This window comes from Emydura macquarii, unplaced genomic scaffold (assembly GCF_026122565.2).
Source record: "Emydura macquarii macquarii isolate MOO-44397 ecotype Brisbane River unplaced genomic scaffold, CSIRO-AGI_Emac_v2 contig_915, whole genome shotgun sequence".
Lineage (NCBI taxonomy): Eukaryota > Metazoa > Chordata > Testudines > Chelidae > Emydura > Emydura macquarii.
In genome coordinates, this window is record NW_027131052.1 from 793,939 (window position 1) to 819,460 (window position 25,522).

Here is a 25,522-nt window from a genome sequence, read left to right on the forward strand (position 1 = left end):
GGGGGAATGCGGTGGACGTAACACACCTGGCCTTCAGCCAGGCTTCTGACACAGCCCCACAGGACATTCTGTTAAGTAAGCTGGAGAAATGCAGGCTCAGCAGAACTACCGTTAGGTGGATACATAATTAAACAACTGCAAACAAGAAGCAACTATTAATAGAATGTCAGATTGCAGGGAGGTCTCCAGTGGGGTTCCACAGGGATATGTTCTGGGTCCAGTGTTGTTTAACATAACATCGTACGACGTACCTAGACCATCCTCGACAGATGTCTGTCCAACCTGCTCTTAATCTCCAATGATGGAGATTCCACAACCTCACCAGGAAATTTATTCCAGTGTTTAATTACCCTGACAGAAAGTTTTTCCTAATGTTCAATCTAAACCGCCCTGGCTGTAATTTAAGCCCATTGCTTCGTGTCCTATCCTCAGAGGTTAACGAGAACAATTTTTCTCCCGTCTCTTTGTAACCTTTTATGTACTTGAAAACTGCTCTGTTCCCGCTCAGTCTTCTCTTCTCCAGACTAAATAACCCCATTTTTTCAGTCTTCCCTCATAGTCGTGTTTTCTAAACCTTCCATCATTTTTGCTGTTTGTCTCTGAACTTTCTTCTATTTGTCCCCATCTTTCCTGAAATGTAGCACCCAGAACTGCACACAATACTCCAGCTGAGGCCTTATCAGCACAGTGTACAGTGCAAGAATTACTTCTCGTGTCTTGTTTACAACACTCCTGCTGATCCATCCCAGAACGGTGTTTGCTTTTTTTGCAATAATATTACACTGTTGACTCATATTTAGCTTGTGATCCACTGTGACCCCCAGATGCTTTTCCTCTGCAGTACGCCTTCCTAGGCAGGCATGGTCCATTTTGTGTGTGCGCGACTGATTGTTCCTTCCTATGTGGAGCACTTTGCATTTGTCCTTACTGAATTTCCTCCTGTTGACTTCAGATCATTTCTCCAGTTTGTCCAGATCACTTTGAATTTTCATCCTATCCTCCAAAGCATTTGCAACCCCTCACAGCTTGGCATCGTACACAAACTTGGTAAGTGTACTCTCTGCCATCATCTAAATCATACATGAAGTTATTGAAGAGAACTGGAGTGAGAACTGATCCCTGCAGGACCCACTCGGCATGCCCTTCCAGCTTGACTGTCAACTGTCGTAGAAAGTGAGACCCTAAGACACAAGGCCTAGTATGACAGGCCAGGGCCTGAGCCCTGAGCTCAGACAGCAGTTAAGCCCTATTATTATGAAGCAAAGTTAGCAGAACTCAGAAATCACAGAACCTGGCAAGAAGAGAGCTGGGACAGCAAGCACATGGGGAGAACACTCACATAACCAACACCTGACAACACCGGAGACCCCAACAGCTGAACAAACTCCCCTCTGGGGGAATGGCCATCTGACAAGGCAGAAAACCACGAGCAGTCTTCGTAGGCCCTGGCTCGATTTCCACCATTACCTGGTTTTCTATTTGCCATTGCTCGTCATCAGATGCGTGATTCAGGATTTGCTGTTTGGCGGCTGGTTGTGCTGCACCCAGCCAATGTTTGAGACAGTTTATCCAGGCTGTTGTTGCCAGTGTTTGCCTGGTTTCCCAATCTGGAGGACGCAGTACATTTTCCCAGCCAGGCATGGGTCTCCCAAGGGGCACCTCTTAAGGGCTAAACCCTGTCATGCCATTAGGGCGGCATTGGATTCTCATGAGAACCCATGGGGGCACCACAACCCAGTTTGTTCCTGACTTGGATAATTTAATTTTAAGGGACTTATTCTTTTTACCTGCTCTCCAGCCTGAGGGTGGCATGGAAAGTGTAAAGGGAAGGGAACAGCAGCCCATGTGCCCGTACTTTGGTGCACTTATTCAGTAAAAGCTGGTCTGTTATCTGAATCAATGCTATGTGGTAAACCCCATTGGGAAAAATGTCTTTTATTAGGACTTCTGCAGCTGCCAGACTGTTTTCCTTTCAAGTGGGAAACGCTCTTACCCATTTTCTAAAAGGATCTACAATTACACACACAAATCAGTGTCTTCTCGGTGGGATGGGCAATAGTCCCACAAAATCCACTTGCAAGCGCTGCAAGGAACTCTTTAAAGCCTGATGCATTAGTTCGTCTCGTCTTTTTCTTCTTGCAGGGCCCCGTTTTGCACATGTTGAACACCTATGGATATGCATATTTAAGTTCTCTTTTATTTCAGATCACAGGCCCATCCTTTTTTTAATGCCTCTGCCAATTTGGGGTGTCCCCCTACAACAGAACCATATCTCCATCCTAAAAGGTGTTGCTTTTGCTGGGGTATGGCTAGAACCCACTCACGGTCCGGTTTTGCCATAAATACCCTTTCTTCTTTTTTTAAAGGAACATCGCCACTTGGAGGGGCGTTTTGCAATCCATTTGTTGCACTAGTCTGTCTTTTTCTGCATGTTATGCAATTCTTGCGACCTCTGCTGGCTGTTCTTTTTAATTTTTTCTCTAGTTTTACTTTTGCCCGGGTGGTTACTGCCATGGGCATAGCTTTCCATAGTTGTTGATAAGTGATGCGTCCTTGACCAATTTATCTGCCTCTTCATTTTCCCAAGGTAATGGTCCTTTTTCTTTGCACCATTTTGATTTTTTTATAATGTTCCGCCAGTTTTTTCATCCTTTGCCACAGAGCTTTGTGTTTAATTTTAGAGCCATCTGTTCCTGTAAAATTCATGGTATTTCACCATGGTAAATAAATGGTAGTAGCTTTGTAGACATAATTGGAATCAGTGCCAATGTTTATTTCAGCTTGTTTGTTTTTTGTTCTTTGCAGCACTTTTACAACGGCTGACGCTTCTGCGGATTGGGTTTCTCCCTTTTCGAGTTTATACTGGAAGGACTCAATTATCTGCATGTCTTTGGTCAGGCATATTCCTGCAAACCCGGTAATTCATTTACCTCCTTTATAATAACAACTGCCATTCAGAAACCAGATTGTTTTTTCCATTACCTGTTCTACCAGGGTAGCATTAAAGACAGGGTGCGCTTTAGATTTCTTTTGTTGCCCCATAAGGACATTTCAGGTTCTTTTAGGGTGACCAGTTGAACATTTTCTCTCATGAGAGCAAAGACTCATTGTATAGCCTTAGACAAGTGTTCTTGACTCAGTAATTTTTCCAATGCCTGGCGACTTTTAGCGATTACTTGACCTGCTCCAATGATGGCCGTCCAGCACACTGCAAAAGCTGTTTGTTCAAAGATCCCTCGTGTGCTTTTCAGAGCTGTTAAAGCACAGCTGTAACATGCCACAGGTCTTTCCCCAGCTCCAGTGTCCTGAGCCATCATGCTGACAACACAGACATTTCTAACACTAGGTTGGGGCGGCCAGGATAGGCGCATCCATTAACCCCCATTTTCGGCTTTCCCACACACCAGTTGCCTCTTCAGTCCAAGTCCCGTGAGGTCTTTTAAGCACCTCATACCAGGGGCCTGCTTTTCCTGCATATCCCACCATGCATTCGCCATGGAAATGAGTGAGACCCAAGGAAGATTGCAGAGATTTAGCATGTCCACTGGCTCGGGGAGGTCAATAATGCATTTGACTCCCTCTATATCCACTGATCTTCCCTCCACACTGAGTCTGATTCCGAGATGCTGCACCTCTCTCTGCTTGATCTGGGACTTGAAGGGTTATGTTTCAAGCCATATGCCCGGCAGCAGCATAGTAAGCGTCTCACTAACCCTTCATGCTCCTCTTTGTTTCACTAACTAATAAAATATCATCCACATATTGCACTATTTTTTCTGTTTGTAGCAATCCTTCCTTTTCCAACCTTTCTCACAGCGACCTGGAATATTATGGGGGCGTCACAGTATCCCATGGGCAAGACAGTCAACAATATTGAGTTCTTTGGAATATAAAAGCTGTTCGATACTGAGATTCCTGGCTTAAAGATAAACTGCAGAAACCATTTGCCACATCCAGAACAGAAAACCACTTCATCTTGGAGGACGCTATCGCCGCTAGCGAAGGATAGGCAGCTACCACCGGGGCCCCCTTTCAGCAGTTTTGTTTAGCCCTCAATAGGCTCAATTGTTTAGCCTCACAGAGGCAAGGGGCCCAGGAAGAAACTAAAGGCAGACCTGAAGAGTTACCAGGATTGGCCCATGTGACTCTGGACTCCATTTTAGTTCTTGTAACATTCCACAAGACAGCATGGCCAAGGACAGAGGGTACATAAGGCCAAGCCACAGAAACCATTTTGTCTTTGTTCCTGTCCAGCTGCAGACACACACCTACCTCTGGATTAATTCATTGTGCAACTGAACCGAAGGACCTAGACCCATCCAGGTATTGGATGTGAACCAGAGGGAACTGTACAAGCCTGCAAACATCACAATTCTTCCAGAAACTGGATGTAAATGGACTTTCAATCATTTGTATGTATCTGATTTGCTTTAACCCTTGAACATTTCTCTTATGGTTTCTTTCTTTCTTTTTACAATAAACCTTTAGTTTTAGTTACTAAAGGATTGGCTGACAGCGTGGTATTTTAGGTAAGATCCAAACTTATATTGATCTGGTGCTGTGGCTGACCCCTTGGGGTCAGAGGGAACCTTTTTAGTAAAGAGCAGAGAGTTTAAGTAACTGGTCTCTTTACTGGACCTAGTGCTGATTTGGGAGCCAGGAACTGGAATGCAGTGAAGGGGGCTGTGGGCATTTGTGGTCTGGCTTCTTGATATCCAGTGTGGGGTAATCAGAAGCAGTTCCTGGCTGGTTGGGAAGCCGGGCTTCAGTGTCACCCACCAGTGCTGGGAGAATCTGCTCTCCTTTACCAGCCTGCCCTGACCGTGGCATTCTCAGGTGGCTGCCCTGGGCACGGATGGGTCACACATGCATGCCTGGAACTGTGCGTGTAACGTCTCATTCTTTCCCTTAAGATCTTGATTCTCTCATTTCAGTATTCCGGGTGACACCCAGTCAGTCTCTCTATTCACACCTCTACCTCCATTTCCTCCACGGCCCCTCCAGCCCTGCCCCTGGCCTTGTGGAGAGTAACCCGGTCCCTCTATTTTCCATTGCCCGAGCTATCTTCGCAGTTCACTGACAGGAGACCCTTCCTATTGCTTGACAGCTGTATCAAGTTTTTCAATCCATTTAGAGCACAGCACACCCCTGCTTTCATTCACACACCAGGCATTCATCCCTTCTGCCATGCCCGGAGGCAGCGCTTGTCATACAATCTGCTTTAGATCTTCCAGATTTATAGTCCCAGCTGCCGAATCTCGGTTTGTGTCTTGGCCTTTCTAATTTTGTCCCTACGTACTTGTTAATATTCGTGTCATGCTGGGTAGATGGGGGGAGCATTTGTTGTATTGTGTGACATTGATATGTCAAAATCATAATGATCCATGTGAGATAGGCCATGTCAGGTGCTGTTCGGAAGGTTATAATGTGCTCAGTCAGAGGATGATACTTCTGTTCACGTGTGAGGTGTGAAATGGAAGTTATGGATATATTTGATGTATCTGTATTTCAAATGGTGCTGGCTGGGTAACACCTCAGACAGGAAGGCTGCAGAACAATAGCCTGTTAATGGCCCATTAAGACATTCCCAGCTGCAAGGGGCCCAGGGGAAGAAACCAGAGATGTACCTGATAAGGCACCAGGACTGGCCCATGTGGCTCTGCACTCCATTTTAGTTCCTACAAATCGCACGGCCAGGGCCAGAGGGTATATAAGGCAGAGGCCTTGGGAATCCATTTTGTCTTCAGTCACCAGTCTTTCAGTCAGGACTCAGCTTCAAACACCTGTCTACCTCTGAGTCAAGTCATCTGCAACTGAAGCTGTGTAACAAAGGACTGAGACCCATCCAGATACTGGATGTGAACCAGAGGCAAGGGGCCCAGGAAGAAACTAAAGGCATACCTGAAGGGTTACCAGGATTGGCCCATGTGACTCTGGACTCCATTTTAGTTCTTGTGACTTTCCCCAGGCCGCATGGCCAGGGACAGAGGGTTTATAAGATTAAACCACAGAATCCATTTTGTCTTTGCTCCTGTCCAGCTGCAGACACACACCGACCTCTGGACCAATTCATTGTGCAACTGAACCGAAGGACTTTGGTTCACATCCAGGTACTGGATGGGTCTGAGGGAACTATACAAACCTGCAACTCCACAATTCTCCCAGAAACTGGATGTATATGGACTTTCAATCATTTGTATGTATCTGATTTGCTTTGACCCTTTAACATTTCTCTCATGGTTTCTTTCTTTCTTTTTATAATAAACCTTTAGTTTAGATACTAAAGGATTGGCTGCCAGCGTGGTATTTTAGGTAAGAGCCAAACTTACATTGATCTGGTGCTGTGGCTGACCCCTTGCGGTCAGAGGGAACCTTTTTAGTGACGAGCATAGAGTTTAAATAACTGGTCTCTTTCCTGGACCTGGTACTGATTTGGGAGCCTGGAGCTGAAATGCAGTAAAGGGAGCTGTGGGCATTTGTGTACTGGCTTCTGTGGGGATTCAGAAGCACAGTTTGTGGATGGTTGGGAAGTCTGGCTTCAGTGCCACCCACCAGTGCTGGGAGAATCTTCTCCCTTTTTACAGCCTGCCCTGCCCTTGGCATTATGAGGTGGCTGCCCTGGGCACGGGACAGGTCACAATTCATCCATTGTAATTTGACCTAGTTTCCATCTTTTGTAGGACTCTTTTTTGAGTTTCAGCTCACTGAAGATCTCCTGGTTAGGCCAGGTGGCCTCTTGCCATATTTCCTATCTTTCTACGCAGGGGGATAGTTTGCTTTTGTGTCCGTAACATCTTTATTAGAGACCTGGATGGAGGAATACACAGCATGCTGATCACATCTGCAGATGACACAAAGCGCGGGGGGGAGAGGGGGGGGGTGTTTGCCAACTCTTTGGAGGATAGAGCTAAAATTCAGAGGGATCTTGATAAATTGGAGAACTGGGCTATAGACACAAAATGAAATTCAGCAAAGACAAAGGTAAGGTGCTGCACTTATGGAAGAGAAACCAAATGCACAGATACAGAGTGGGGGATAACTGGCCTGGCAGCAGCACTGCAGAGAAGGATCTGGGAGTTGTGGTGGATCACAGCCTCACCATGAGCCAGAAATGCGATGTTGGGTTGTGTTAACAGAGGCATGGCAGCAAGTCAGGAAGGTGATAGCACCGCTCGACTCAGCGCTGGTTAGGCCTCAGCTGCAGTGCTGTGTTCAGTGTTGGTCACCAATGTACAGAAAGGATGCAAAGAAACTGGAAAGGATCCAGAGGCGAGCGACAAAGACGCTCAAGCGGATGGAATGGAAGCCAGGTGAGCATAGGCTGAAGACAGTGGGTATGTTTAGTTTGGAAAAGAGGAGATTACGTGAGGACAGGATAGCTGTCTTCAAATACTGGAAAGGCTGCTATATGAAAGATGGAGAAAGGTTGTTCTCTCTTGCCACAGAGGGCAGGACAAGAGGCCATGGGTTCAAACTACAGCACAGCAGATCTGCAGGAAAAACTTCCTAGCTGTAAGAACAGCGGGACAATGGAACAGACGCCTCGGGAGGTCGTGGAAGCTCCTTCACGGGAGGAGTCAAAAGGAGGCGGGATAGCCACCTGTCCTGGATGGGTCAGACACAACAAACCCTGCATCCTGGCAGGGGTTAGACCAGCTGACCCTGGTGGTCCCGTCTAGCCCCACGGTTCTAGGATTCTGTGATCTCAGAGCTGAGGCAGGAGCCAGCCTGCGTCTCACTCCCTTGGGGTGGGCCAGGTGCCATCTTTAAATGTGAACTTTGTGAAGAAAATGCTTGTCCACGCTGGCCTGTGCTCCCTTCCCCTTCGTCAGGCTCCACCGTGCTCCCCGGCAGGTCTGCCTAGACTCTGTGGAGTCTCAAACAGGTCCTGGCTGGAGCCCTCTGCCACGTCTCCCCCAGCCCGCACTGTTCAGGAGCGGTCCCTGTCTGGGGCTGCTCTGGAGGGCGCTGGGGGGGTCTGCCAAGCGGGGCATGCAGCTCACTGTGAAAGCAGCAGGTCTGCAGGGCAGCACATTTATTGCTGCCCGCCCTGGCCTTGCGGTATCCTAGCAAAGCTTCCACGCAGCAACGCTCCGGATCCCAGGCCACACTCCTGGTGCTGTGCCGAGCTCAGCGCATCACTCCAGCCGAGGCAGCACAAGCAGAGGCTGGAAGGAGGGGCTGGGGTTTCCCTGCAATCCCGGTGACCCCTCACCCTGCACGTAAGATCGCCAGTGAGCCGCTGCAGAGAACACAGCGCATCTGCACGATAGGGCATGCAGACGAGGAGGGCTGGGAAGCCCGGTGCGATGGGCAGCAAGAGCGCAGATGGACGGCACAGTGTGGTGGGACCGGATGCTGCTGCGCCACAGACACTCTGAATCCAGAGGCAGAAACGATTCATCCAGATCTGGGCAGCGAGGGTGTGGCTGGTCCTGGAAACTGCTGCCCAGACTGATGAGACACTGGCACCAGCCACTGACAGACGCCAGGGGACCACAGCACCTGAAAGCAGCCGTGCACGAGCGGACAGATCAGCAGCGCCGCCTGCGGACACGCGAGGCCGCCCGCCTGGAGAGAAGCACCCCAGAGACTGAGGTGTGACCAGCTGGGGACGGCTGCTCCTCAGCGTCTAGCCCTGGGCAGGCTAGGCTGGACGGGCGGAGGCAGTCTCACAGTCTGGGCATCACATCCCCCCATGGCCTGGGCATCATACACCCCCTCTACCCAGCCTGCCCTGGGCATCACACCCGCCTCCCCCCATGGCCTGGGCATCGCACACCCCCATTTTCCCACCAGACTGGGCATCACACGCCCCCCTCCCCGTCTCTCCCCCCCCAGCCTGGGCATCACACACCCCTTCCCCTCCCATTCCCCCCATTCCGGGCATCGCACTCTCTCCTGTGCCCCCCCCGGGTGGTGTGCGCTCCCACCTCTCCCCCCAGCCTGGCCCTCGTGTGATCCCCTCCCCCAGTGCCGCCCCTTCCTGCCCTGCCCACGGTGTGAGCCCCAGACGCTGGGGGGGGGGGGATGCTGTGACAGACGGGACGAGTGATCCCGGGCTCTCTCAGTGCTTTAATTGAGGAGCGGGTTTGCCCCGCGCAGCCGGTGCCGTGTCCGCTGCTCCCATCAGGCCAGCTCCAGCGTCAGCTCCAGCTCAGCCCGGGGGCCAGCCCATCTGGCGCCCGCCCAGCACGTGCAGGTGCAAGTGGTAGACGGACTGAGCCCCCTGCACCCCGTCGTTGATCACTGAAAGGCAGAGAAGCGGGGTGAGTGGGGCACGCGCCACGGGGAGGCACATGCAGGGCCCAGAGCAGTGAGGCAGGGACATGTGGGGCACCAGCGGCTCTCACACGTCTGGGGCCAGGGGCACAGACATGCTGGGAGCGGGCAACACTAGCGCGTGCCCGGGAAACCCCTGGGGAAGGGGGGGCCGCTAGGCACTCCCCGCGTGTGGCAGCCCAGCAACTCACCCACTCGGTAGCCATCCGCCAGCCCCTCCTGCTTCGCCGTCTGGCTGGCCACCACCAGCAGGTGCCCCAGGAGCTGGGGATGGAGCAGAGGGGCAGGTTAGGGGAGAAGTGGGCATCCTTCCCCTCCCAGCAAAACCCAAGGCAGGGGCAGCCCCTGTCCCGGGGGGATCTGTAGCACCCACTCCCACTCCCCCGCACCCCTAGAACCCCACCCCCACGGGCCCCAGGGGATCGACAGCACCTGCCCTGAACCCCCCACCAGGGAGCCCAGCAACACTCCAGCCCCATGCATACCTCCCGAGGGACCCAGAGCACCCACCTTCACACCCTGCCTGGAGAGACCTCACACACCCGGTCCCGGGCACCCCAGGGCCGCCCTGACAGCCAGGCAGGGGGCGGGGGGCTCTGGAGGGGGGGCGGGGCCAGTCAGTACCAGGGCTGGAGCCAACGCCTCCCCCCCCCAGCCATGTGGTTCTGGCATCAGCTGCCCACTGCCAGCATGTAGCGCCACCCAGCCCCCTTCCCGTGGGACGGCACCTCATGCTCCCCAAAACCCTCGCGGGGCCCAGGGCCGCCTTCCCCCCAGGTGCCAGCAGGGCGGAGGGGCCCCGGGGGAAGGGAAGGGGCCTGTCCCGTTGCGCCGCTCACCTCCGCGTCCCCCGCTGCCACGTGGCTCAGCCTCTCGATGGGGCGCTTGGGGATCACCAGGAAGTGCACGGGGGCCTGCGGGGCCGCGTCCCGGAAGGCGAGACACTGTGGGCAGGAGCCAGCTCAGCCAGGCTGGGACTGGGACTGGGGGGTCACCAGCCCCTGCCCTGCCATGATCCCCTTGGGGGGGGTCACCAGCCCCTCCTCCACTATCCCTCCCACTGGCTCCTTCCCTGCAAGCCCCCTCAGGGTGATGAGCCCCTCCCCCCGGGGGTCACTGCCATTCCCGGCAGGGTCTCGTCACCCCCACCCTGCACCGAACCCCTGGGTTGGGGGGAGGGGGGACCAAGTGCCAAAGCGTTTGTCCTCTGCGCTGCAAAGCGACCCAGGGCCGCAGGGGCAGTAACAGCGAGTCACGGAGCAGGGGGTTGTGGGTGCACCGGTGAGCCCTGGCGTGTGGACATGGGGGCGCTGGCTTGCTCTGGGGGGGCCACCCCCGAGTCTCTGGGGCGGGCACCCCGCAGTCTGGCCAAGCTGACTTCCCCGGCCCTGCCTCGCCCCAGGACTGGCCTGCCCGGCCCGAGAGCCGCGGGGAGCCGAGCCGAGCCCCTGGCCTGGCCCGGTGCAGCTGGCTGCCAGCCTCAGCCACCTCCCCTTGGTGCCAGCCGGGAGCCAGGCGGCTGAGCCGAGGCAGGGCGTGCCCAGGCCAGCCCCAGCTCGGGCCCAGCCCCAGCCGTCAGCACTCGGTCTAGGAGCCTCCCGGCTGGCAGGGCAGGGCAGGGACCCCCGCATGGAGCCAGGTGGGGAACAACCCGCGGGGCCAGCAGCCTGGCAGGGCAGGGCAGGGCAGGGCCAATGACCCATCCCATTGCCGCCTGCCCCAGAGCCAGGGCGGGCTCAGCCAGTGCGGCCGGCCGGGTCTGGGGCGGGCAGAGCAGAGCAGAGCAGAGCAGGCAGCGAGAGGATGTTCCCGGCAGAGCTGCGGGCGCTGGGGCGCTGGGCGCTGCTGGGGGGCGCGGGGCGCTCCCCGGTCCCCCGCCGCAGGCCAGGCCGGGCCGGCACCTTGTCGTCCTCGTGCAGCACGCGGGCCGGCACGCTGCCGGCGATGATCCTGCCGAAGATGGTCGGGGCCCGCGGGCCTGGCCCCTCGCCGGCCTCCGCCGCCTGCCGCGCCCGCTGCAGCTCCCCGTCCTGCCCGCCGGCCGCGCCGCGCCTCTGCGGAGAGCGCCACCGGGTCAGCCGCCGGGCCACGGACGGGCCCCCCCGGGCACTGCACCGCCCCGGGCCCCGCCGCCACCCGGGCCCCCCCGCCACCCCAGCCCCGCCGATAGCCCCGCCCCGCGCCCCGACCCAGCCCCGTGCACCGCCCCGGGCGCGGCAGAGGCGGACGGGCCGCGGGCAGCAGCCAACGCCCCGGACCCGGCCCCGGCCCGTCCCGGCCAGGCTGTCCCCGCGGCGGCACCGAACCGGACCCGGACCCGGACCCGGCCGGGCAGCCTGGCGAGAGCATGGCCCGTGGCGGGGCTGCCGGCCCCTCCCCCACGGCCGGCCGGGACCCAGGCGTCCGGCTCGCGCCCCCCACGGCCGGTACCTGCCCCCAGAGCCGAGGCAGGCCCCGGAGCGCCCCGCGCAGCGCCGCCGCCATCGCCCCGCTCGCTGCCCATTGGCCCGGCCGGCCCGGCGGGGCTCACTCCCCATTGGCCCAATGGCCCGGCGGGGGCGGGGCTCACTCCCCATTGGCCCAATGGCCCGGCGGGGGCGGGGCTCACTCCCCATTGGCTGCCGGCTCCGCCCCTTCCCAGGGGCCCGCCTGCCGCCTTCAACTCCCCCCCCCCTGCCTCCCCCCCCGCCCCGTGGCACCCGGGGGGAGGGGCTGGTGTCTGTGCCTCAGTTTCCCAGCCGATATCAGTAACAATCCCCTCCCGTGCAGGCAGGGCAGGATGCAGCCGGGACATGCGTGTACACGTTCCCATTCGCACGCGTGTGCGTACAGGCCTGCATGGATGTACATGCGTGTGCACACATTTGTGCATGGATGTACATGCCCATGTTTGTGTGTGTGTGTGTGACGTGCATGCACATTTGTGCGTGGATATGTGCACGTTTGTGTGCGTGCACACATTTGTGCATGGATGTACGGTACGGTGCCCGTGTGTGTGTGTACTGTGAAGGGAAAAGAAGATGGGGTCTCTGTTTCTGCTGAGAACTGATCAATAGAAATGGCTGCAAAAGCCTGAGCTGGAAAGTGCCTTTCTAGCAGTTTAAATCTGAGCATGTTCATGGTGAACAGGATAGTTATGGAACCTGGGCGCCAGCAGGGATGTACGTGCACGTTCGTGTGTGTGTACACAGTGCATGGACACGCATGCCCACATTTGTGTGTGTGTGTACATGGTGCATGGATGTATGTGCCCGTTTGTGTGTGTGCACGTGTGTGTGTGCACATGCTGGCTCAGAAGCAGCTCAGGCTATTGGCTGCTCCGTGTCTACGAGACGGTTTCATGGCCCAAGAGGTCACAACTGCCCTGGGCTCAGGGTCTGGGGGAGGCGTGTGCTGAGGCTGGAGAGGAGCCAGCTGCACTGTTGCTCCCGGGGGGGGGGGGGGGGGGGCGGAGGGGGGGTAGCGCCATGTGCTGCAGCCCTTCACTATTGAGCCACTGTGCTTGTGAACCAGGCTGTGAATCACCATGCTGCACGGGGGTCACATTTGTCATCTTAACCCATGGGCTTGTGCGACCCCGAGCCGGGGCATGAGACGTGGCCCCGAGTGCTGTGACGGCTCAGGCCGGGGGCTCATGGGGTCAGTGCCTGGGCCTGGCCAGCATAGCAGCAATCACGCTGGCAGGTGGCCCCTGGGCACGTTTGGGGGTGAGGCCGGATCATCCTGGCAGGGACGGGGGCCCAGAGAAGGCGAGGGCATGAGGCAGGGGGCATGCACCTCGGGGCGGCAGCAGCTCCTGGCTGCATGCAGGGTCTGGCAGTCCACAAGAGACCGGCCGTGCTCTGGGAAGCAAAAGAGAACCCTGCCATGAACATCGCACAGAATTACCTGAGCCCCCCGGCCAGGGCAGCTGGCGCAATGCAGCTCCTCCCTCTGCAGCCCAGGGCGGGGCAGCTCCCATCTCCGGCCCCCGAGAACACAGCGGTGAGTGAAGAGCTGGGAAACACGCAGTCCAGCAGAGCCTGCGCACAGCTGTACATACCCAGCCCCTGCCCCCTGCCAAGAATGAAAACAAGGACACAGACTTTCCCCCTTCAGGTCACGTCTGCCCTGTGGTAGTGCCCTGCATGCAGAACAAACAGCCATGCTGGGTCCCTAGCCAACATCCCCTGGCAAGGAGTTCCACAGGTCGACTGCGCCTTGTGTGAAGAAATACTTCCTTTCATTCCTTTTAAACCTGCTGCCTGTTCATTTCACTGGGTGACACCCGGTTCTTGTTACGTGAGGGGTAACACGGCCTTATTCACCGTCTCCTTATCAGCCTGGATTTTATAGCCCTCTCTCATACCGCCCGCCGTCGTCTCTGGGCACAGTTACGCTGCTATCCCTCTGCTGCTGGGCGTTGGTGGGGCTGGGGCCCCACACGTGGGGGGCTGCTGGAGATGGGCATGAAGCACTCCTGGCTCTGGCCCGAGCACCGTTTTTCAGGGCCAGGCAGGCGGGGCATGTTCTGCACAGCAGGGCTGGCACTCGGCCACACTTGCTCACTGCAGACGGGGCAGCGTGCGCGCAGAGGGGCACAGTGGAGGTGAGAGGGGTGGGGGAGCTCAAACCAGTATGTGCCCAGTGCAATGCAGGATGGGAGGAAGCTAGGAAACCTCCTCCCGGCCCCATACACAGGGGGCAGAGCCTGTCTCTCTCTCTCTAGCATCCCTCACAGACAAATTCTCAGCCCTGGGGCCCAGGCAGCCCAGTCTCCCAGCTCTGCCAAGGCCTAGGATTCGCTGCTGCTGCAGAGAAAGGGGCAGGAATATCCTGCCCCTAGGAGCCTTTCCCAAAACCCCAGCAGTAGGGCTGCCCCATCACTGAGGCAGGGGGAACGTGCACCTGTGCTGTGCTATCCAGTGGCAGGGAGTTCCACAGGGCAAGTACATACTGTCAGCTTCTCAGCAGCAATCTCATGGCTGGTTTTCCTGTCCCCACCCCGCATGGAAAGGGCTGGCAGCCTCCACTGCTCCCGTGACCCTAGACAGAGGGGCTCTCGGCAAACAGCCATTTCACCTCTCCCACGGATGAGGCTGTGCCAACGCCCCTCCCCAGCCATGCCCACAGGCCTGGGCTCTCCCTGCGGAGCAGCAGCTGCCGGCTCACCCCTCTGCACAGCACTGCTCCGGGGCTCAGCTCCCAGGGGAGTCAGGCCCTGCCCCAGACTGGAGCCCTGGGGAGGGCAGCTGGGGAGTCACGCCCTAGGCTCTCCCTCCCTCCCCCTCTCCAGCTGTAGCGTGGGGCCCGCTGAGCAGGGACCCCAGAGAGCAACAACCCACGCATGGCCCCAGCTACCTGCCACTGACAGCTCCAGCTCGGCTCGCCCTCCTCCCCTGCACGGCCAGGCCAGCTCCTGCCCACCCGGCCTGGAGCCCGAGAAACCGCAGCAGCTGACAGGCCCCCAGGCCTCCAAACCTGCACCCAGGTGCTGGGGTCAGGGCCTGCTACAGGAAACGCCAGCTGAGGGGCTCCGCCCCACAGCACAGACCACGGCCAGGCGCTGCCTTTCCCTGTTTATTGATTTATTGGCACGGGCCAACAGCCCCAGGGGCCAGGCCACAGCTGGGCTCTGTGGGCCCCGTCCCCATCGGGTGCAGACATCCAGACAAAGCCCCAGCGCCCCCTCCCCACAGGGGGGCCCTGCACTGGCCCCAGCAGTCTCAGAAGCCCATGCGGGGCCGTTTGCGTCGGGGCTGCAACGCTGCAGAGCGCTGGTTCTGGGGGGAAGGGCCCCACTGCTGGCTGCCCAGGCTAGAGGTCTGGCTCGCAGGCAGCTCCTCTGGGGAGGGCTCGGTGAAGACGGCCAGGTAGTCCCGCAGGGTTTTCCTGCGCTCCTTGGGGATCCCCCGCGAGCGCAGGGTCTGGGAGGAGAGCAGCTGGCAGGGGTCAGCTGTGTCCTGGCTGCTCCAGGCCTCCTGGGAGTCCTGCGCGCTGCGCTGGGAGCTGCTGGCCCGTGGGGAAGCCAGCCAGGACTGGATGGGGGCCGAGGGCAGATCCTCTTGTCCCGCCCTTGGCGGGGAAAGGTCCTGGCGGCACGGAGGGGCCGGGGGTCGCTGCTCCTCGCAGGCCCGGCCAGGGGGCTCGCTGTGGGGCTGGCTGCACGAGGACCAGGCGGAGAAGTCACTGAGGTCAGACAGGCAGGTGACAGAGGAGGTGAAGCTGCCCGACAGGCTGCGACAGCTCCGCGTTCGCTTCAGGCGCCGTCTCCTCTCCTTCAGCGCGTGCAGCCGGTGGGTCCTGGTCACACCCAGCTTCTCCTCCCACCAGGCGCCCCAGCCGCCCGCCCACGCCGCCGTCAGCCGCTGGCTCAGGTCGTCGGGCCAGGCCCGGGGCTCCACGGGGTGCGGCACGGCCAGGAGGGCGGGGGGTGGCCCCAGGCTCCAGGGTCCCAGGCAGCTCTGCTCCCGCATGGCGCGGCGCAGCTGCTGGCGGGCCTGGCCGCAGAGGGTGCTGTCCCCGGCCGGCCGGCTCAGCTCCCCGCTGCTGAAGAGGTGTCGCTGGCTGGTGGCGGCGAGGGCCTGGCGCCGGCTCTGCTCCGGCTGCCGGTTCCAGTCCCTGAGGAGAGCCTTCAGCCAGCGGCTGTAGCGGGCAGCAGCCGGGGGGCTGGGCCCGGCTTCCTCCGGGGCTGGCGCCTGCCTGGCCCCATCGACACCCTCGCTGCCACTGACTCCCAGCGGCGGCAGGCACGCGCTGTCCTTGCTGCCCAGGCAGGTGCCTCCCGCGGGCGAGGGCTGGGCAGCCGGAGCCGGCAGGGACGGGGGCGAGGTGGGGGCTGCTGGCTCCTCGCGCTCGGCCAGGCCAGGCGCCGGCGGCTCGTGCAGCAGGGTTTGGTAGAACAGGTCCCCGGCCTCGGAGAGCTGGAAAACCAGCAAGGACTCCCGCGGGCCCTGCCTGGCATGGGCGGCCGTCACACCTGAGGGGAGACCTGCATGAGGGGGCTGGGCGCAACAGCCTGGGACAGAGCCCCAGGGCCCCACACATAGAACTAGGGGAGACCCTGGGACCCCACAGAAAGTCTTCCCCACGGACACAGTCCCACCCCAGAGAGTGGGGGGAAACCCCTGGCCTGCTGAGGGATTCCTGCCCCATCCCTCCCAGCGGTACCAAGGCCCCCATCAGAGGCACTGGGACACGGTCAGAGCAGAGCCAGGGCCCTCTCCCTTCGGCCGCCACCCCACGGATGGGGGGCTGCATGGAAAACGGAACAACTCTCTGGCCATTTCACTTCAGAATAGGGCCGCGGTGCCCCAGGTGCCCGACACCCCCCGCTGCTCTAGGGGCTGGGCCAGCCTCCCCCGCCCGAGTCACCTACCAGCTGCAGGCGCGGTCAGCCTCCGGCACAGCAGCTCCTGCCGGGCGGGCACCTGCACGGGGAGGTGCTGCAGGCCCCGGGAGATGGGCGAGAGCCGCCGGGGGGGCCCTGCGAGCTGGCAGGCCGCGTGGCAGCCACCTGGGGGGAGGGAGAGTTTGAAGAGACACTGGGAACTGCCCCGCCCCAGCTCTGGCCCCACGGACCCAGCCCAGCTCCCCATGCATTGCCCCACTCATGCTCCAAGTCAGCCCCTCCTTGACAAAGTCCCACGTAGTTCGGGGGAGGGGGCACCCCCAGCTCTGGGGACCCCAGGGTGACACACACACTCCAGAGCCACACCCCCCAGCAGGATACGGCTCCTCCCCGCCGTGGACTGCACGAGAGCGGCTCCCAGCCCCCCACCCCTGTACTGCGCCAGCCCCCACCCATGTTCCGCAGCAGGATCCGCCCCGGCCCCCCTCCCCCTCACCCGTGTACTGCAGCAGCAGCAGCTCCTGCGTGCGGTGGGCGCCCAGCAGCACCTTGTGACTCCTCCCTGGGGACTCGCCGGGGCTGAGATGGGCAAAGACGGGCGGCGCCTCCAGCATGTGTTCGCAGCGCAGCACCGGCACCAGTGGGAAGCGCTCGTCCACCACGTACACCGAGAACTGGGGGCAGGGCACCGGGGGGGAGGGGGGTCAGTGAGGGCACCAGAGAGCCCCCAGCTGCTCCCCTCCCCTCCCCCACCTGCAACTGGGGGCTGGGCACCCTCCCCCACCTGTGAGCGGGGGCCGGGCACGGCCCAGCAGCCCAGGCGGGCACTCACCTGCGTGGTGACGAGGTGCTGGGCGGGGTGGGCTCTGCCCAGGTAGACGGGCAGCATCACTCGCTCTCCTCTCTGGCACTCGGCTTCTCCTCCCACCTTGAACAGATCGAACTGGCAGCGTGCGGGAGCCTGGAGCCGGCAGAGACCAGGCACCGTGAGCACCAAGGGAGGGAGGCCCCCGGCCCCCCGTAAGTCCTAGGAAGGGGAAGGGCCCCAGGTCCCCTCCCCACACGCCCGTTACGGCCCCATGCACTCCCAGCGCCCCCCACCACACACACCACAGGACCCAGCCCACCCTGGCACGCGCCCCCCAACCCCTGGGGCTGGACCAGGGGCTTTGGGCTCTCACTGCACCCCCGGGGCAGCCTCACCCGCACGTCGAGACACTGCAGGCCAGTGCGGTCAGCACAGCTCAGCACCCGCGGGTGGGCGGTGAACTCACTCCAGCGCCACGGGGACGCCTCTCGGAAGAACATGGTCTGGGGGTCCTGGCGCAGTTGCTGCAGGCTGGGGACACAGGACAGAGATCACAGCTGATGAGGTGGAGGTGCTCCTAATGTTTCCTCTGAGTGCTGTGCGTGCGCCTCAGTTTCCCGCATGTGTTACTCGTGTGTCGGGGATGGGACCCGGTGTGTGCTCATTGCAGACACCACCAGAGGGCAGATGGGCCCTCCCCAGCCACACGCACACAGACCCGGGCAGCCCCATCGCTGCCCTCCTGGGTCCAACCAGCCAGGACAGGTCGTGACACCTTGCCCGGGAAAGGGACAAAGGACTGGGGCGGGGCGGGGCGGGGGGTCTGTCTGGTGGCTGGGAGGGGAGGGAGTCGGAGGTGTAGGGTCCGAGCGTGGGGCTCCAAGACTCTACGGTTGGTCACTGCTGTAACTTCTCATTAATCTGCTAACAAAGTCTCTATGTGTGACCCTGAGAACTAATAAACTCTCTGACTGCCGCAGTGGCTGAGTCTCGCTTCTGGCTGCGAGGCGGGTGCCTGGCCCTTTGGGGTGTGTGGGGCTCCCCAGGGTCCCATCCAAGGGGGCTCACAGGGGGAGCTCAGGCAGGGCAGCGGCTAAACGCGGCAAGGCCAGCGTCAGGAGGCGGCTGCGCTGGTGTGTGGAGACCCAGGGTGGGGACAGACTCTGAGCACTAGACCTGCCTGGCTGTGTCCGAGTGGTTCCCGAGCCCGGTTCCCGGGGGCTCCGTCCCAGGGGGAAGCAAGACACAGGACGCGGGGCTCGCCCTCTGGGCTGGCAAGGGGCAGCATTGGGGAAGGGAAGGACACTGGGCACGGCCATCAGCACCTCAGCTGGGCGAGGGATGACGACGCAGGGCATGGCGCTCACTGCCTGGGCCAGTTCCTGGCTGTTTGGGCTGGTGGGGGGAATGCAGCCCCCAGCACTAGGCTTCATCAAGAGCCACTGTCCCCCCCCGGGAGTGCCCGCACCCTGCTCTGTCCCACCAAGCGCCAGCACTGACGCCTCCCTTCCCAGGGTCGGGGAAAGCCCCTCAGCCCCTTACCCGGTCTCCACGTTCCACAGGTACACGGCCCCGCCGAGGGTGCAGACAGAGAGCTCCCCGGGAAGGTGGGGGCTGCAGAGAAGGGCACAGTGTCAGCCCAGGGCCCACAATGGCCGCATGGCGAAGTGGACGGCCTGGCAGGCACAGGACAGACAGACGGACCCAGCAAACGCTGTTTAAATCCCTCAGTGGGGCACAGAGGCCCGTTGGTGCCAGTGGGCGAAGGGTTCACAACTCCGCCAGGCCTGACAAACTCACGACACCTAAGACGCCACTCCCGTTGCGGGAGGGATCGAGAGAACGGCAGTCTGGACGCCCTGGGCGTTACTAGCCCGGTGCTGCCCTGGGAGGAAGAGCGCGCGTCACGGAACAGAGTGTGGCCAGCCCGGACCAGGCAGCGGGGCACAGGCTGCTTCTCCCGCCGCAGGGGAAAGCGACGCGAAGGAGGCTCCGGGCCGTGGAGGGACGTGAACCCAGCAGAGCCTCTGATCTGGGCACACCTCCAAAGGGGCGCTGCTGAGGCTCCCTGGCCTGGAAGAGGGGGGAAGAGGGGCCCCTTTCTTCCCTGCCCTGCAGAAGCCAAAAGGACAGCATCTTCTGCACCGTGGAATCAGCCCCTGCCCCAGGGCTGGGAGCTGCACGGGTGAGAACGCCCTTCAGCCGAGGGTTTCAGCCTGGCCGAGGGACGACTAGGAAGCGCGTTCTGCCTTTGGTTTGCCACGCAGCCCGTCCTGCTCCCACCAGGCCCCAACACCCAGCCTTCGCTAGCGACGGGCACAGCTCAGGGTACCTGATGCTCAGCCAGGCCAGGCAAGCGGTGCTCTCTGCCCTTCCGGGACAGCGACGGGCTGGGTGCTGCAGAGGGACTCAGGGCTGGCGTGTGCCTGTCCCCAGCCTGCACAGAGGGTGAGGCCTATGGGCACCGGGCAGTCAGGCCTTTCCCGTGGCCAGAGAGCTGCTTCGCGGGAGCCGGGGCCCCTACCTGACAGTGAGGCAGGAGGCCGGTGCGTCGGTGTGAATGACCTGGAGCGGGGCAGGGGCAGCGCCGGCCTGGAGCCGCCAGACACCGCAGTGATGGTCCGAGCGAACCCCGATGATGTCTGCACGCAGGGAGGAGAGACGCCGCGTTAATGGCCGGAGGACGTGGCTGCCGACAGGACAGGGAGCCGGGCCCAGAGGGGACGACAGCAGGTGCGGCCCAGCACAACGGCCCACCCCCGGGAGGCTGCTCCCCGCCCCATGGATTCAGGGGCTCTGCCCTCCTCCAGGGAGCAGGCGGCTGCTCTCCCCACGGTGCTGCTGGGGACAGGCCCCGAGGGACCCGTCCAGGGCCACACGCAGCCAGTGGCAAGGCCAAGGCCGCGAGCCCAGCCCGGCACCTCCTCAGGGCCCCACTCACCTTCCCCGCCCACCTGCGCGGTGGCCACCTGGCGGACCCGGCCAGCGAGCTCGAACTGCGCGGGACGGCCGTGGGCACGGGGCTGCAGGGCACCGGCCGCCCACTCCAGAGCCACCTCCTGGAAACCTGGCGCCACATCAAGGGCCACGAGCTGCCTGCAGGGGCCACGAACAGACCCACGCCACCCCGGGGAAAACGCCCAGCCCCCACCAGGCAAGCTCCCCCACCCAGCCCAGATCCAATCCCCAGCCCTCCACCCCAGCCCCCCCAGAGACCACTTCCAACCCTCCATCACTGCCCCAGCCCAGCAAGTCCCCGTCCCAGCCCGCCAACATCCTCCAGCCCCCCACACCTCCCCAGGACAGCGCTGCCAGCCCGGCCTGTTTGAGGAAGGATACAGAGAAGGTTCATGGCCTCCCCTCCTGGGTAGACCAGGCAGCCCCTGGGGGCATGAGCCCCATCCATGGGGGGTAACCAGGCCAGCGCCCCCCCGGTCGGGGCGTCGTCAAACAGCAGGCTCTGCCACTGCAGCGCCAGGTCCTCGTGGACGCACTCGGCCAGCAGGCCAAGGGGCACCTCGAACAGCCAGTCCCGGGACAGGCAGGAAAACCAGCGCAGCCGCAGGCTGGGCCGCAACTTGGGGCAGCCGCTGGGGAGACAGCCTGGCATCAGGAACAGCTTCCACCCACCGCACAGCTCAGCCCTGCCCCCAGACAGCCTGGCATCAGGGACAGCTCCCACCCACCGCACAGCCTGGCATCAGGGCTGGTGCTGCAAGGACAGACGTTGCTCCCGACTGGCTCTGCCCCCCAGACTGCCCGGCTCTGCCCGGAGCCCCCCCCAGACCGTGTAACAGACAAACCTCCCCAGGGGAGCCTGGGCCACGGGACAGCCATGAACACACGCTGCTAGGAGGCTGAGCCCTGCCTGTCCCGGCACAGCTGTGCATAGCTCTGCACCCCTCGCTCGCTGGTTGTGCCCACGGCAGCCCCATCGCGGAGGGAAGAGATCAGCGCCTGGGGTTCCGGGGGCCCCTCGTAGGCCGTGCCCTCCGCTGGGCCGGGCACCACTCACCGCCTGCCCTCCATCCGGCCAAGCTCCCGGAGCAGGCTCTTCACCGGGACTGTGCTTTCCCGCGCCTTGCTCTGCAGGGAGGGAGGGGACAGGCAAGGTCAGGGCACAGGGGCTGGGGAGGAGAATGAGGGGACTGGGGGTGGGAAAGGAGAGCGCTGGTGTGGGCAGAGGGCACACATGCCGGGGGCGGGGAAGGCGGGCACAGGCGCCGGGAAGGAGGGCACAGGCACCAGCGGGAACCCTCACACTTGGGCCGGCACTCAGGCTGCTGGGAGGCCAGCCCACGGCGCTGAGCACGCTGCCCCACTGTCACTAACACGGGCGGGGGGAAGGGCGATATTCCGACAGCTGGAGACAGGGCCGGGAGACGCGGCGGCTGCCCGTGGAGCAGAGATGCAGCGAGGTGGGTGCTGCCCTCCCCCCCATTGTGGGTCAGGCACGGCAGGGAGCAGAGGAACGGCGGGGCCAGGCCCCAGCGAGGGACACTCACCCGCAGCCGCGACTCGCCCAGGTAGAAGTTCTCCTGAAGCAGCCTCCCCATGGTGTCGAAGGCCTCGTGGGGATGATCCAGGAAGAAGCGACCCAGCTGCCGGGGGAGAGGCAGGGTCAGGGGAAGGGCCTGGCCTGGGCAGACCACGTTCAATGCCCGGCTCGGCCAGACCCCCGGGGTCCCTGGCTCAGTTCCTGGCATGGCAGCACGTGAGAACAGAGCTGTGCGCTGGGCTCTGCAGCCTGGCGGGGATGGGCTGACCCGAGCAAGGCGCTGGGAGCTGAGGCCAGCCATACTCGGCCTGTCTAAGAGCGAAGGGATTCCCTACGGGCCGGGGGATTCTCCCCGACTGCTGGCAATTGGCAAAGCACGATGGGCAGAGCAGGGGACGTGAGAGGCGTGTCAGGGCCCTCTGGGGTGGGATGCACAGGCCACATCAATGCCCATGGGGCCGGGACATTCACACCCAGAGGAAGGAGTTTCCCCAATGCCCCAAACAGGAGGGCAAAGGGGGAAGGTGCCAAGGTCTGTGGAGAGACGCACGGCTTCCACCCGGGACAGGCAGACAGAGGCAATGGACCCTCCAGCAATCGGCAAGGCCAGATTGAATTGTCTAACCCTTCGTTTCCCTGGGCTGGGCCCCCGGGCCTGACAACGCCTGCTCGGCTGCGGACACAGGCCAGTGCTGGGCCCTGCGGAGGGTGCGTAGACACCCTTGCCCACAGTGTGGAGCAGGCAGACTCACTGGGCAGGGATCCAGGCGTGGCGCAGGAGGGCTGGAGCCCAGGGGCAGTGGGGCCACGTGGCCGACTCTGGAGCAGCCCCCGGGGGGATCCTCCCAGCGCCAGTTTACAGGCTGGGACAGAGCACGGGCCCTGAGGAGCCGGGACACCGACAGAGGCAGCTCCCTGCAAGACCAGCGAGGCAGGGCTGTGGCATGGGGCCTGCCGGGGATCCCTCTAGGCGCCCGGTGCCAGACAGTGTGGGGGTCCAGCCCACTGGGCTGTGGTGGGGAAGGGCCCGAGGAGATGGCACGTCTCACAGATGGGCCAGCACCTCTTGCTCTGCCCCACGCCACGGGGAGCTGCCGACTGCCCTCCCTGACCCACAGAGCCTGGTGGGGTGGGAGATGCCTCGGATCCTGCACTCATGGGTTTGCTCCCCTCCTGAGCCACAGGAACCATCCCTGCTGAGGGCTGCACCCCCCAGAGCCTGTGTCAGGCAGAGCCTGGGCCCACGAGGGACCCCTCAGGGAGCAGGACAGCAGGACTGGGAGCACCCCCTGCCCTCAGCCCCCCTGCGGGGATTACCTGCCCTGTGAAGTCCAGGGCAGCCCTGCCTCCAGCCTTCCCAGCCTGGTGCTTCCTTTGGATCTGCCCCACGTAGAGGATGTCGTGGGGTGTCACCGTGGGGACCCGGCAGCCTGCGGGAGAGAAGAGCACGGCCAGGTGGTTACGGCAGCAAGCAAGGGAACGCCCCAAAACCCCGGGGAGCGGGAAGGGCACAGGGCAGGGTCAGCATGTGCCCCCAAGGGGCTGGGAAGCTGCCTGCCCTCTCTGTGCCACCCCCGGCTATGGCTATAGATCCCGCCCCGCAGCATGTCCGAGCCGCTCTGCCAGCCCCCAAGTGGGCAAAGGGGGTAGAAATCGGAGGCCCCGGGGGAAGGCCCCCAGTCGGACTGTGAGACAGCCCCGAATGAACGGACAAAGGGGTCCCCTGGCGCTGGGCTCATGGCCAGGCCCGTCCCCGGTACAGGCACCACCCCGGTGTGCAGGCCCGGCTCACTGGCGTTGGGGGGCAGGAACGGCACGGCCGACGCCTCCGCGGGGACCCAGCTCTCGCCCGTCCTGCTGCGCAGCGGCACGAAGCTCTGCGGGCACGAAGCGGACAGGTTAGATCAGCTGCACCCCCGCCGCAGGATGCACCCCGAGCCTGCCACCCCTCCCCCCGCAGCCTGGCCAAGGCAGCCCCCCCGACCCACAGCCAGGCTCCCCAGCCCCCCCATACCCCTACCTCCCGACCCACAGCCCCTCCCCCCGCAGCCTGGCCAAGGCAGCCCCCCGCCCGACCCACAGCCGGGCTCCCCCCCCCAGCCCCGGCCCCGGCTGTGCGGCGCAGAAGGCGGACCCGGTCGCTGCTGCCCCGCCCCGCCCCGCCCCGCCTCGCCCCGCCCCGGGCCCCCCTCACCTGCGGCGGGCTGCGGCCGGCCCCCGGCCCCTGCACCTGCCCGTAGCCCCCCCAGCCGGGCCCCGCCCCGCCTCCGTCCCCGCCCCCGGGGCGGCCCGGGGCAGTGGAAGGCGGGGAAGAGCGAGGCCGGGAACTCCAGGGCCCGCCCCGGCCCGGCGGGGCACGAGGGGTCCGGCGGGGCGGGGCGGGGCGGGGCCAGCAGGCTGCTGCCGCCAACGGGTCCCCGAGACAAACGCCAGGCACTTCCGCCAGCGAGAAGCCGAACCCGCACCCTGACCAAACATGGCGGCGTCGGAACGTCCGGTTCTGGCTCCCTTGACAGACATGGCGGACTTCAAACTTCCGGTCGGTCGGGCGGGCGGGCACCGACTGCGGCGAGCGAGCCCGGAACACACGAAACCAGCGGGGCGGGGCTGCCCCGGGCCGTCAGGGGGCAGCCGGGATCCTCGGGGCGGGACCGGGACCGGGACCCCCCCCCAGGACTCCTCCCCGGGACCCCCCACACCCGGGCCGTGCTGCGCCTCCACCAATCAGCGCCTGGCCCAGACTCGCGCGACTGAGGCGACGGGCGCCATAGAGCGCAGCGGCCGGGGCAGCTAGAGCGGCTCTGGCGGGCAGGCGGGGCCCAGCACTGGCGCACCCTGGCGGCCGGAGGGCGGAATCGCCGCCCCGGCCCTGGCACGTGCGACGAGCTGGGCGGGGCGCCGGGGAGTCGGCCCCGCCCCCCGAGCCCGAGCGTCCCCATTGGCTCAGGGCTGACATTGAGACGGGGCGTTCCATCCGGTGTAGACCCACGTGCTCTGTCTGTTAAACCGTGCCCAGCGGGTCTGCTAGACCCGGCACTGCTCCCTCGTGCCCGCACGTCTCCTGGTGACCCTTCAACTAGCACCGCCCCACCCGGGCACTGCAGCCCCCCAGCATTGTCCTCCCCACCCCCACCCACACCCCCACCCCATGCATGGACTCGCTTGCTCCCCTTGGCAGACACCTCCCAGGGACCCTCCCCCCACGCCGGATAGCGCCCCCCCCGCCCCATACATCCCCCTGCAACGCTCAAGTCCCGCACTTCCAGCCCCTCCTACGGGGCCACAGCTCATCATGCTGCTGCCACCCCCGATCCCCGATCACCCCAACCCCGCACTGCATACCGGCCCTGGATGTTGCATTACTGCGCCTTGTGAACCCTGGCCGTTGCTCTTTTTGTTTTCTGCTTAAACATTTCCTAATAAAACGTTTGAATCTGTTCGCGCGCCGCAGGCCAGACGGTCACGGGACCAGCGTGGCCGCCGCGTGTGAGCCCAGCACGTGCAGCCACAGACCCACGTCACCGCCCCGCCCCGCCCCCGCCGGGTCACTGACGGGCCTGGTCCAAGGGGGGAGTTACAGGGAGTCCGGCATTGACAGCAGCGC

The 25,522-nt window shown here is 62.3% G+C and overlaps 2 protein-coding genes across 3 annotated transcripts; both read right to left on the reverse strand.

Annotated features, from left to right (window-relative positions):
* Window positions 1-8,403: 8,403 nt before the first annotated feature.
* Window positions 8,404-11,847, reverse strand: HINT2 (histidine triad nucleotide binding protein 2). Its single transcript, XM_067543543.1, has 5 exons — window positions 11,713-11,847; window positions 11,184-11,336; window positions 10,122-10,226; window positions 9,474-9,546; window positions 8,404-9,249 (listed from the first exon to the last, which is right to left on the reverse strand). The coding sequence occupies exons 1-5, from the start codon at window positions 11,764-11,766 to the stop codon at window positions 9,158-9,160; spliced, it is 477 nt and encodes a 158-aa protein (XP_067399644.1). The 5' UTR covers window positions 11,767-11,847; the 3' UTR covers window positions 8,404-9,157.
* Window positions 11,848-14,565: 2,718 nt separating this feature from the next.
* On the reverse strand, window positions 14,566-24,249 carry TAF1C (TATA-box binding protein associated factor, RNA polymerase I subunit C). Of its 2 annotated transcripts, XM_067543544.1 has the most exons (14): window positions 24,113-24,249; window positions 23,711-23,795; window positions 23,236-23,348; window positions 21,926-22,021; window positions 21,436-21,506; window positions 20,760-21,010; window positions 20,362-20,487; window positions 19,945-20,062; window positions 18,963-19,034; window positions 17,816-17,951; window positions 17,445-17,573; window positions 17,109-17,286; window positions 16,640-16,777; window positions 14,566-16,240 (listed from the first exon to the last, which is right to left on the reverse strand). In XM_067543544.1, the coding sequence occupies exons 4-14, from the start codon at window positions 21,974-21,976 to the stop codon at window positions 14,988-14,990; spliced, it is 2,523 nt and encodes an 840-aa protein (XP_067399645.1). In that variant the 5' UTR covers window positions 21,977-22,021; window positions 23,236-23,348; window positions 23,711-23,795; window positions 24,113-24,249; the 3' UTR covers window positions 14,566-14,987. The 2 variants fall into 2 exon arrangements, with proteins under 2 accessions (XP_067399645.1, XP_067399646.1); XM_067543545.1 differs by lacking the exons at window positions 20,760-21,010; window positions 21,926-22,021; window positions 23,236-23,348; window positions 23,711-23,795; window positions 24,113-24,249 and having other exon boundaries at window positions 20,362-20,479; window positions 21,224-21,461.
* Window positions 24,250-25,522: the final 1,273 nt, after the last annotated feature.

Excerpts from the sequence above, each read along its gene's own strand:
- HINT2 (XM_067543543.1), bottom strand. The coding sequence starts at position 11,766 with ATGGCGGCGGCGCTGCGCGGGGCGCTCCGGGGCCTGCCTCGGCTCTGG. Across the intron at positions 10,227-11,183 it reads TGCTGCACGAGGACGACAAG|TGTCTCGCCTTCCGGGACGC; the intron begins GTGCCGGCCCGG and ends TCCTGCCCACAG. Across the intron at positions 9,250-9,473 it reads GGCGGATGGCTACCGAGTGG|TGATCAACGACGGGGTGCAG; the intron begins GTGAGTTGCTGG and ends TCTGCCTTTCAG.
- TAF1C (XM_067543544.1), bottom strand. The coding sequence starts at position 21,976 with ATGGGGAGGCTGCTTCAGGAGAACTTCTACCTGGGCGAGTCGCGGCTG. Across the intron at positions 20,488-20,759 it reads GGAGGCCATGAACCTTCTCT|GTTTCCAGGAGGTGGCTCTG; the intron begins GTATCCTTCCTC and ends ATGTGGCGCCAG. Across the intron at positions 20,063-20,361 it reads CGCGCAGGTGGGCGGGGAAG|ACATCATCGGGGTTCGCTCG; the intron begins GTGAGTGGGGCC and ends CCCTGCGTGCAG.